The sequence below is a fragment of the Nicotiana tabacum genome, chromosome 1 (genome assembly GCF_000715075.1).
Source record: "Nicotiana tabacum cultivar K326 chromosome 1, ASM71507v2, whole genome shotgun sequence".
Lineage (NCBI taxonomy): Eukaryota > Viridiplantae > Streptophyta > Magnoliopsida > Solanales > Solanaceae > Nicotiana > Nicotiana tabacum.
The window spans coordinates 30,527,737-30,538,407 of NC_134080.1; the positions used below are offsets into that span (position 1 = coordinate 30,527,737).

The window sequence follows — 10,671 nt, forward strand, 5'->3', positions numbered from 1 at the left end:
GAGAGAGAGAGAACAAAGATAGGAAACAACTGATTCCTTATTCAATTCTTAATATAAAATGAACACCCATTTAAAGCTAATTTCTATATAATTGGTAAATTGTATATGACCATGTAATTAAATTAAAATTTAATTAGGGAGGGTAATAAAATTTCATATATTATATAGGAAAGTAAAAAACCTAATTTAGAACCCATAAACTTTATTTCATAGCTACGTATTGACTCACAAAATAAAAGTGAGAGTTGCTCGCTAACTAGAACACTCACTAACTAAAACGATTTCCTTTGTTAAACAAATTAACTTCTATTTGTTTATTTTTTCACACAGATTTTCCCTCAACCACACAAAGCAAAATTATTTTCTACCTTTTTTTTCTTCCAAACCCTTTGTTTGGGGGCATGATCTTCAATTTAGAGCAAATAATTCAGAAGAGCAACGGCTTGTAAGGTAAGAGTTTTCTGCAATTTAAAGAGTCAAATGGACAGAACCCATGTTTTGAATTTGTAGTTTATTAAAAAATTAACAGAAAAACTGAGTACTTGCGGATAAAAAAGATGTAGTATACATCAAAATAGTCTCTTGCAGATGGTCATTCCATCACCTACACTAACTTGAGAAATTTCAATGCGAGTATCAGCAGCAAGGAATTTGTTTAACTCAAGAAAGTATTTCCTTTCTGCTCTCATCAACTTGTCAACATTTTCCTCTGGCATCACAAGTGTTTCATACCATAGTGTGTTATCATACACTATCACACCTCCAACTTTCACAAACTGCATTAGTCTCTCGTGATAGTTTCCATAATTAGTTTTATTCGCGTATACAAATGCAAAGTCCAAACTATCTCTGTTTTCGTTCTGCAATGAATCAGGAAAAAGGAAAATCACATTAAAGCATACACGACATAGTTTGAGATTATGAGTTATAAATTATTTTTCTCACATATTCCAAGAGTTTGTCAAGAACAGGTAAAGCCGGAGAGTCTTTGAAATCGATTTTATGTTCAACTCCAGCTTTTTGGATGACTAGTAACCCCAATTCATAAGACTGTCGATCTGGATCTATGGCTATAATCTGCAATTTAACACATTTGCCAATTTTTTTTACATATGTGTGATGATTATTTGGGGCTATATATAGTGATGATTCAATAGCAATACTAACCTTGCCATCATCAGGAATTATAAGAGCAGTGAGAAGCACAGAATATCTAGTGAAGATGCCGATTTCAATAGTCCTTTTGGCATTTATTAGATTCAAGAGCATGGCTATAAGTTGACCTGAATCCGGTGTTGCTCCCATATAAAACCTGGAGAAATAAGAAGCATTATAATTTTGTAACATGGAATAAGGGTGTGTTTGGTACGAAGGGAAATGTTTTCCAATTTTCTCATGTTTGGTTGGCTTAAATGTGTTTTCCTTATCAAGAGAGGGGAAAATATTTTCTAAAACTCCTTCTCAACCTTCCCCACGCTCACCAACCCACCCCACACCCCACCCAACCTACCCACCCAACCCCCTCTCTCCAAGAAGGTTTTTCTTTTTTATTTGTCTCCACCCACCCTCCCCCCAACCCATACATTTGTAATTTCAAATGTCTGTTTTTTGTTTTTCTGCACCCCCTCACCCCCCTGCCAAACCCCACCCCACTGCCCCCCTCAATTTTTATTTTTTTTTACTTTTTTTTGTAATTTTTAAATTTCTGTTTTTTGTTTTTCTGCACCACCCATCCCCCACCCTCGCCCCCCTCCCCCGAAAAAAATATTTTTTTAATATATTTTCAGTTTTAGTTTTTTCATATTTCCGTTTATAGGTTTGAAATTTTACAAGTTCCAAAGTTATGAGTTTGGAAGTTTACGGGTTTAGAAATTATAAAAGTTTACGGGTTCGAAAGTTCGCGGTTTCGAATGTTTAGCAGTTCGGAAGTTTATAAAATTTGTGGGTTTGGAAGGTTGTTGGTTCGAAAGTTTATGGCTTCATGTTTATTGTATCTAAATTATTTATGAATACTCTTGAGAAGTTAATTTCATTAATTTGCATACCAAACACCAGGAAATGAATAAGATTACTACTTGTTTTCTATGAAAATATTTTCTTGACAAACATTTTCCACGGAAACATTTTTCGTTATACCAAACACACCCTAAGTGTCTGTGATTTATACACCAGCTTCCTTTAATTTAACGAAATAAATCCTATTATTTTATGTATAAGTTCTGAATGTACAAACAGATTAAGGCAACTAATTAAACAACTTGAGTTTGATCAATTTGGTTTTCCAATGAAGCTGAACTTATCAAATACATGCATACATTTATTGTTAAGTGTTTTTGACGATTAAACAACAATAACATATTTAGTGCAAACCCACAATTGTGATCTGAGGATGATAGCATGTACGTAGACTTTATCCCTACTTTTTGAATATAGAAATTTTGTTTTCGGTAGATTCTCGGCTCAATGAAAGCATAATCATAGTAATTATGATAAAGAAATACGATAGCGGAGAAGCAATTAGATGATTAAACGAAGTCATAAAAGAAAATTACTCTAGAAGATTTGCTGTTATAGACCTTATCTCTTTGAGAGACTCTGGTTCTCTTGGGTAAACACTAGTGTCACGTCCTTAGTTGTTAACTAAGTACACGTTCGGCACTTGACAACTCGCTCACGATCTTGCACAACTTGCTCACGTTCTTGCTGTGCCAAGTCAGTCTTACTACCTTTAAGATCGCTAAAAGAATGGAAGAAAGAACACAAGAGAATTGTTCAAGGAAGCTTTGTATTAGAGAGAACTTGAATTGTTTGCTTGATGAATTACAAATGAATGACCCCCTTTATATACTAGTCTCCTAGGGGCTAGTGTGTAAATATTAATTACTACACAAGTCCTTGATATTTACAAGATAAGGGCTTTTTCTAGAATTCTCTACAAGCCTAGAAGATTCCAAGGACTTTCCTAGCAAATCCATAAGGATCTAGGTTCTTCCTAAGGAAATGTCCATACCTCTCTAGAATCTTCTCACAAATGCTAGCCTTCTTCTTATGTAAGCTTCCACATGGCATTAATATATGCCAAATGGTACCTATGTGGCATGATGACATGGCGGGTCATCACACTCTCCCCCACCCAATATTGCAACGACCACGGCGCAATGCTGCTGCATAAACTCTCGAATCTTATCTTTGAATTGCCACAAGTCTTCATATCATTCCCACGTGGCCTCCTCCGGTGATTGCCCTTTCTAATGGACGAGGAGAATAGCGGTGGCTTTTTGCCCTTGTTTTCACCTGGCCTGGTAATCTATGATAGCCTCAATCTCCTGATCATGCGAGGCGGTGATAGTCATTGGCGCCCGACTTGATTGGCCCCTACTCGGATCATCCTTATCTTCATGATATGGCTTAAGCATGCTGGCATGGAAGACAAGGTAGATCTTAAGATACAATGGCATGTCAAGCTTGTATGAGATCTTGCCTACCTTGGCGACGATCTTAAATGACCCCTCATACTTGCAAATCAGATTCTGATGCATGCCCCGTAGTGCCTTGAACTGTCTTGGGTTAAACTTCACCATGACCATGTCCCCAACTCCATAGTATGTGGGACGCCGCTTACGGTCCGCAAACTTCTTCATCTTCTTAGCTGCCTTATCCAAGTAGGACTTAGCAGTGTCGAGCTGCTCTTCCCATCTTTTAGCCATATGATAAGCTCCCAAACTCTTTCCCTCGAATGCGGCTGGTAATGAATGTGGAGTTTGTGGTTGTTGGCCTGTGGCTAGCTCAAATGGTGTCCGCCCAGTGGACTCACTCCACTGCAAGTTATAAGAGAATTGGGCGATGTCTAGGAGCTTTGCCCAATCTTTCTGATGTGCGCTTACATAATGCCTCAAGTAGCATTCTAGTAAGGCATTGACTCGTTCCATTTGTCCATCCGTCTGTGGGTGGAAACTAGTAGAAAAGTGCAGTTCCATGCCAAGTATGTCGATCAACTCTCTCCAAAAGTTCCCAGTGAAGCGGGGGTCTCAATCACTGATGATATGCCTTGGTAAGCCGCAATACTTTACCATGTTCTTAAAGAATAGCTTGGCGGCTTCCTTAGCTATGCAACCCGGTGAGGCAGGCATGAAGGTGGAATATTTGGAAAATCTATCCATGACCACCATAATAGTACCATAACCATCAGACTTCGGTAGGCAAGTGATAAAGTCCATAGTCACGCTCTCCCATGGACGCTATGCAACTGGTAGTGGCTCTAATAGTCCTCTAGGTTGTTGTTGTTCAAGCATGCTTGTTAAACCTTGTTAAGCGACGGAATTAGGTTATTAAGAGAAGTAGAATGAACAAACAAAACTGAACTGGTTACATGTTCTGCAGGTGGTAGTATCTACTATTACTGACTTTAATTCCTAGGAGCATGTTATCTAATATTGACTACGAATGACAGCGAATCAGATTGATTTAAGAAACTCCTATAGGTACTCATTTTAAACCTGATAGGCATGCATCTAAATGAAGTTTGAATATGCAGAATTAAAAGTACCCTATAGGCAGGTTTTCTACATGAAGTTGAATATGCAGCATTAAAAGTACCCTATAGGCAGGTTTTCGTGAAGTTCGAATACGCAGAAGTTAAAATACCCTATAGGCATGTTTTCTACCCTTGCATGCATAGTTATCCAACCCTTTTCACTAGCCAGCCCCAAGTGTTTATTACAACTTATTACAAACCAGAATAACAAATTACATCAGAACAGAAAAATACAAAGAAAGTACAACCAGAGGAGGCCTGATTCTTGACTTCCTCTCTGAGTTACGAGATAAACCAACTCAAAGACCATTGATCCAAAGCTTTTCTCCAATTTGAGTGTGTCAGAGTTTCCTAAGAGACTCGATGGGACTCCGGGCAGTGCTCACACCCAAATTGTATTACCAGAATAGGGACAAGTGTAGTGTGGAAGTGCCATCCCTCAAGTGTCCATGTTCAGAAGGAGCTCATGGGTCCCAAGGCAAGGCTCACAAGAGGGGGTATAACTTAAGTCTAAGAGAGAATGCAGGTGAAGAAACAGAGTAAAGAAGAGGGAAAGAGGTGCTGGGAAATAGTTACAGAGTTAAGGACTTCACACAAAGGGGTTTAGGGATTGGGGATTGCAAAGAGCCTATGCACTTAGGCATTAGTTAATTCTAGGCATGCACAACAATAAGGAGTGTTGTTATGCTTACAAAATCAACCAGAATACACAATCACATAATGATAACATAAAGGTTATGATCCCAGGGGAATCAAGTTTGAGTCATAGACAACAATACTTAATATTGTTATGCCTCAAACAAACAATCAGTATCAAACACATTGGGGTAGGGGTTTAGGACACATAATAAATTTAAAATAGGTAGAAGGAAATTATAGCATGCTAAATTAAGTACTGGACTAAACACAAGAAGTAGGCAAAAGTATTAAGTAAACATATTGTTATGATGCTGAAATCTTAACCAGAACATACCAGTTCAAAGAAGCAAAGTATAGTAAAAGCAGGTAGCAGGACTTTGAAGACAGGCCACAATACAAGTAGCAAGAGAGAATAGTTTGAGTGTAAGTGCTTTCAGAACTAAGTGTTCTCCTTTGTGTTAATGAAAGAGCAGGGTATTTATAGTTTGAAGACAGGCAAAAATTAAGGCAAGGATCATAGTTTAGCAGTAATTATGGAACTATGTACCAATTAAAATCAAATCAGTATAAGGACTTCCTTTAATTAAGGAGTTAAAATCAAACGGTAATGAGCAGAAAACATTTAAGGAAATATATCAAGTAAGCATCATGTGCAGAGTAGATAATTAGGGGTAAGTGCATAAAGGTTTAATTAAGGAAATAATCTTTGAAATACTCGATTAGCCAAATAAGGTAAGAAAACAAAGTAAAGTTGCAGCATATGGAGACAATCGAAAATCAGTACATAACAAATTAGGGAGTCAAGGATTTCAAAATCACTGATTTAAGGAGAGTGACATGGGTTCCCAAGAATAAACAAGTAAACCAAGTTAAAGACAAGAGAATCGAAAGTCTAAAGGAAGTTTTTAAACCAATTCAAAAACAGGGAAATCAGTAAAACAAGGAAAGAATCAATTACACGAGCGCAATCAGAATTACACGGGAGGTTTGAAATCAGTCCAAAATTGAAGGTCATTTTAGAAGGGAATTTAGCATATAAAAGAGTGCATAAACATTAGGCATGAGAGGCTGAACTTGTGACAAAGAGAATAACAATCACAAAATCAGTAGCTAGTGAATTATCGCAACATGGTAGTCACATAGGTCAACTTAGTAATAGGGAAAAAGAGTATCAAAGGCATGAAAAAGTCCAGGTAAAAAGATATTTTCTGAAAAATATAATCTAGTTTCAATGCTTGCAAGAAACCAAATTACATAGAGAAACAGAAGTTGAAACAAAAAAGACTTCGAATCCAGTCAAGTTAATTCAAACAGATGAAGCAATTTTCAGAAGTTCATAGATCCAGAGAAATTAGGGTTTTGAAATTAAACAAATTCAGAGCATGACGAACAAGTAAATCACATAGCAAGTAGTCTCAAGACTCGAATGAACCCAAAATTTAAGGGTTTTCACCATCAATCGAGTTTTAGAGATGACAAGCAAGTAAATCGGACAAATACTAACAACATAGATTCAAAAATCTCAAAAGGTCAAAACCCTTAGAATGTAAACTCGAGTAAAAGAACAACATAAGGAAACACAGTAGAACATGTTAGAAAATTAGAGAAAGCTTTGAAGTAACTTAACAGAAACTCAAATCGGAAAAGATAAGGGTTCTTGAAGGTAGAGTTTTGAAAGAAACCTTGAGAAAACGTTTAAAAGTTTGGAGTAAACACAGATCTAAAACAGATCTAAAGAAATTGGAAGAACCTCAAAGGTTAGGGTTTCAGAAGAAGCCCAGATGGTGAGAAAGGCTTGAAAACCATCGATCTAAGTAGGAGAAGTCAAGAGTCGGGCATGAATGGCCATGGCTGGCCGGTGCAAAGTCAAAGATGACCGGAGACAGCCATAACAACTGAAACCGACCAAGGTGTGGAGAGGGCTTTCCCAATTTGGCCTTGAAACCATAGTACTCGAACACATAGAAGCCAAGGGAAGTGGATACAGGCCTCCAATGGCTTCAGAGACCATGGATTTGGGGGATTTTCAGGAGGTAATTAAGGGCGACAACTAGGGTTTTAGAGGGGATTGAGAGACAATTGAGAGAGAAGTGGGGTTTAGAGGCGGCTGTAGGCGAGAAATGGTTAAGGTTTGGGGGTAGTTGGGAATTAATTTAGGAAAGGGTTGGTGGTGGCCGTTGATCATTTTGATCAACGGCCTGGATTGAATAGGTAGGTAGGGGATCCGGGGGGGTTGTTCTAATTGGGTTGTGGGTCGGGTATGACTTGGATTTGGGCTAGGTAATTGGGTTTAAAATTGGGGTTCAATTCAGGCTACCATTGAAACACAATTGGGATATATTTTAAATATCCACTCTTCTCTTATTTATTTTATAAAAATAGTAGAATAATTTTTGGAAATAAATTAAAGGTACTAACATGATTAATAACACATAATTGTCAAATTAAAAATATTGGACCTAATTTTTATAGACCTAAATGTAATTAATCTAAAAGAGGCTAATGTTGCAATTATATGTAATTTAGCTTTAAAAATACTTAATAAGTTTGTACAAAATATGAAAAAAAATTAAATTAGCTATATTTTAGTATAAATATGAGAGTCCAATAAATGAATCACCAAAAATGATAATTTTGGGAATAATTATTGATTTTTTTTCTAGATAAGATAGCAATAAATTGATTTAAAAAACTTTAAAAATTAAGAAAAAATAATAAAATATTTGGACATACTTATATATGCATACATATGTTATTTTGAAAGTATTTTGCATATTAAAAATATATAGGGAAAAATTGGGTATCAACAGCTGCCCCTCTTTACCGGGGAAGGATGAAAGAGTTGTCGAGTAAGACATGATGGCCAATTTTGACCGAGCGAAATGGTTTGAGGAGACTTAGGTCGTGCTCTAGCTTTTGAGCTACCTACCTATCTCTGGTCTTACAAGAATTAGGCCATATGTGAATGGTTGAAGTCTGATAGGGCTGCAGGAACCGGAGAAAGATTGCTCCAGCCGAGACAGCCGTTGCTCGTTGGATTTCCTACAAATAATCAATAAAAGCATATATGGTGCGTAATTTAAACATGATGCACATTCCCGTCGGACCATGAATGTTGTCTTTGGACAGTTAGGATGACGTCTTTAGGCTCTGATGTCCTGGGCCATGAAGCGTATAATAAAGGATTTGCAGGGCATGAAATGACGCTCTCGGGCTATGATAATGATGCCTCCGAACCATGATGCCTTTGAATAATGATATGCAAAAGATTAAAAGGGGTCTTCAGGCCATGGCATGGTGTTCTCGGGCTATGAAAATGGTGTCTCCGAACAATGATGCCTTCGGATAATTTGGCGATCTTTCAGCCCATGAGATGCAGTATTTGGCGATCTTTCAGCCTATGTAATGCAGGAGGTGGCGATCTTTCAGCCGTGCAAAATGTAGAGGTGGAGATCTGTCAACCATGCAAATGTAGAGGTGGCGATCTTTCAACTATGCAAATATAGAGGCGGCGATCTTTCAGCCATGAAAAAATAGAGGTGGCGATCTGCCAGCCACGCAAGTGTAAATAAAGTGGCAATCTTTCAGCCATGCAAGCACAAATAAGATGGTGATCTTTCAGCCATGCAAATGTAAATAAAGTGGCGATCTTTCAGCCATGCAAATATAGATGGAGGTAGAGCTTAACCTCAAAAGGTAGAATGGTAGCCTTATGCAATGCAGAAATGCAGATGGAGACGGCGCTTAGTCTCGGAAGGCAGAATGGTAGCCTTATGTAATGCAAGAATGCAGATGGAGACAGAGCTTAGTCTCGGAAGGCAGAATGGTAGCCTTAGAGCTTAGTCTCGGAAGGAAGAATGGTAGCCTTATGCAATGCAGAAATGCAGATGGAGACAGAGCTTAGTCTCGGAAGGCAGAATGGTAGCCTTATGCAATGCAGAAATGCAGATGGAGACAGTGCTTAGTCTCGGAAGGCAGAATAGTATCCTTATGCAAAAAATAAGATAGCAAATGGTAATAGAGCTTTCTTAGCTGATAGCAGATTGTGATATTGTGACTTCTGGGGATATTGTGCCTGCTGAGGACACTGTTGTGTGCGGATAACAACTGTGAGTAAGTGCAATGGTTTGTATTCCTGAACAATGTTTGTCTCGTGAGTGTATAGTATATTTGATGATTTGTAATTCAAGTGCCTACATCCAAACAAAAATCATGAGCTTTGTAAAAAGGGGGCGGTTAGTTCGTACCCCCCGCTGGCTCTGCTTGACCTACTTGGCTTTGAACTGGTGATAATGTATGTATCATTGGGGTAGCGTTGCTAAACAAGGCAATTTCAGTAATAGACATGCTTGATTTAGTAAAAATGTGACATAATAATAATAAATTTTTAGATGAACCGATAATTGTGACGTGGTTCAGGACATTGCAACCTCTCTTGCTACGGAATTTTGAGGGTCCTCCTCAAAATTCTGCCCCAGTTTAATGGGTTGATGTTTTTGACTGTTGCTTGTGATGATTGGCTGAAATCAACTTCGAAATTTTGAGGGTCCTCCTCAAAATTCTGCCACAGTTTCCAATTGCGGGGGAAAATGGAAATTTTATTGAATTGTGACCGAACCCATAGGGCTGCCTACGTATCCCCTCTTAAACAGGAATCAGGTCAGGCATAGTTTAGTTTATATCATATAAAGGAAGCATAAAGATTACACATAGTAATGCTTGACTGCATCTAAATTAATCGGCTTTGGCCAAACTTCTCCATCCATTTATGCAAGTATGAGGGCTCCTCCTGTCAGAACCCAGTGAACCATGTACGGACCCTGCCAGTTGGGAGAGAACTTCTCTTTGGCTTCCTCTTGATGTGAGAAAACCTTCTTTAACACCAGTTGCTCCGGTGTGAACTGTTTCAGCTTGACTCTTTTGTTGAAGGCTTTGGACATTTTGTTCTGATAAAGTTGACCATGACAAACTGCATTTGTTCGTTTCCCGTCTATAAGGGCTAGTTGCTCATAACGACTTTCCACCCACTCTGCGTCGTCGAGCTCAGCTACCTCTATGATCCTTAGGGAAGGAATTTCTACTTCGGCGGGAATGACAGCTTCTGTACCATAAACCAGCATATAGGGGGTTGCCCTAGTTGATGTGCGGACTGTGGTGCGATACCCCAATAGAGCAAATGACAACTTCTCATGCCATTGTTTATGCTTATCTATCATTTTCCTTAATATCTTCTTGATATTCTTGTTGGCGGCCTCTACGGCTCCGTTCATCTGAGGTCAATAGGCTGTAGAATTATTATGCCTGATATTGAATGTTTCACACATGGCTTTCATCAAGTCACTGTTGAGGTTGGAGCCATTATCGGTAATGATTGATTCTGGAATTCTGAATCGACGAACGATGCAGTCGCGGACAAAGTCTACCACGAATTTCTTAGTCATTACTCTGTAAGATGATGCTTCGACCCATTTGGTGAAATAGTCGATTGCTACTAGGAT

General features: G+C 38.3%; 1 protein-coding gene across 1 annotated transcript; it reads right to left on the reverse strand.

Annotated features, from left to right (window-relative positions):
• Positions 1-569: 569 nt before the first annotated feature.
• LOC107793671 (putative caffeoyl-CoA O-methyltransferase At4g26220) lies at positions 570-3,707 on the reverse strand. Its single transcript, XM_075218701.1, has 6 exons — positions 3,517-3,707; positions 2,676-2,737; positions 2,553-2,628; positions 1,168-1,312; positions 946-1,077; positions 570-860 (listed from the first exon to the last, which is right to left on the reverse strand). The coding sequence occupies exons 1-6, from the start codon at positions 3,705-3,707 to the stop codon at positions 570-572; spliced, it is 897 nt and encodes a 298-aa protein (XP_075074802.1).
• Between the last annotated feature and the right edge of the window lie 6,964 nt (positions 3,708-10,671).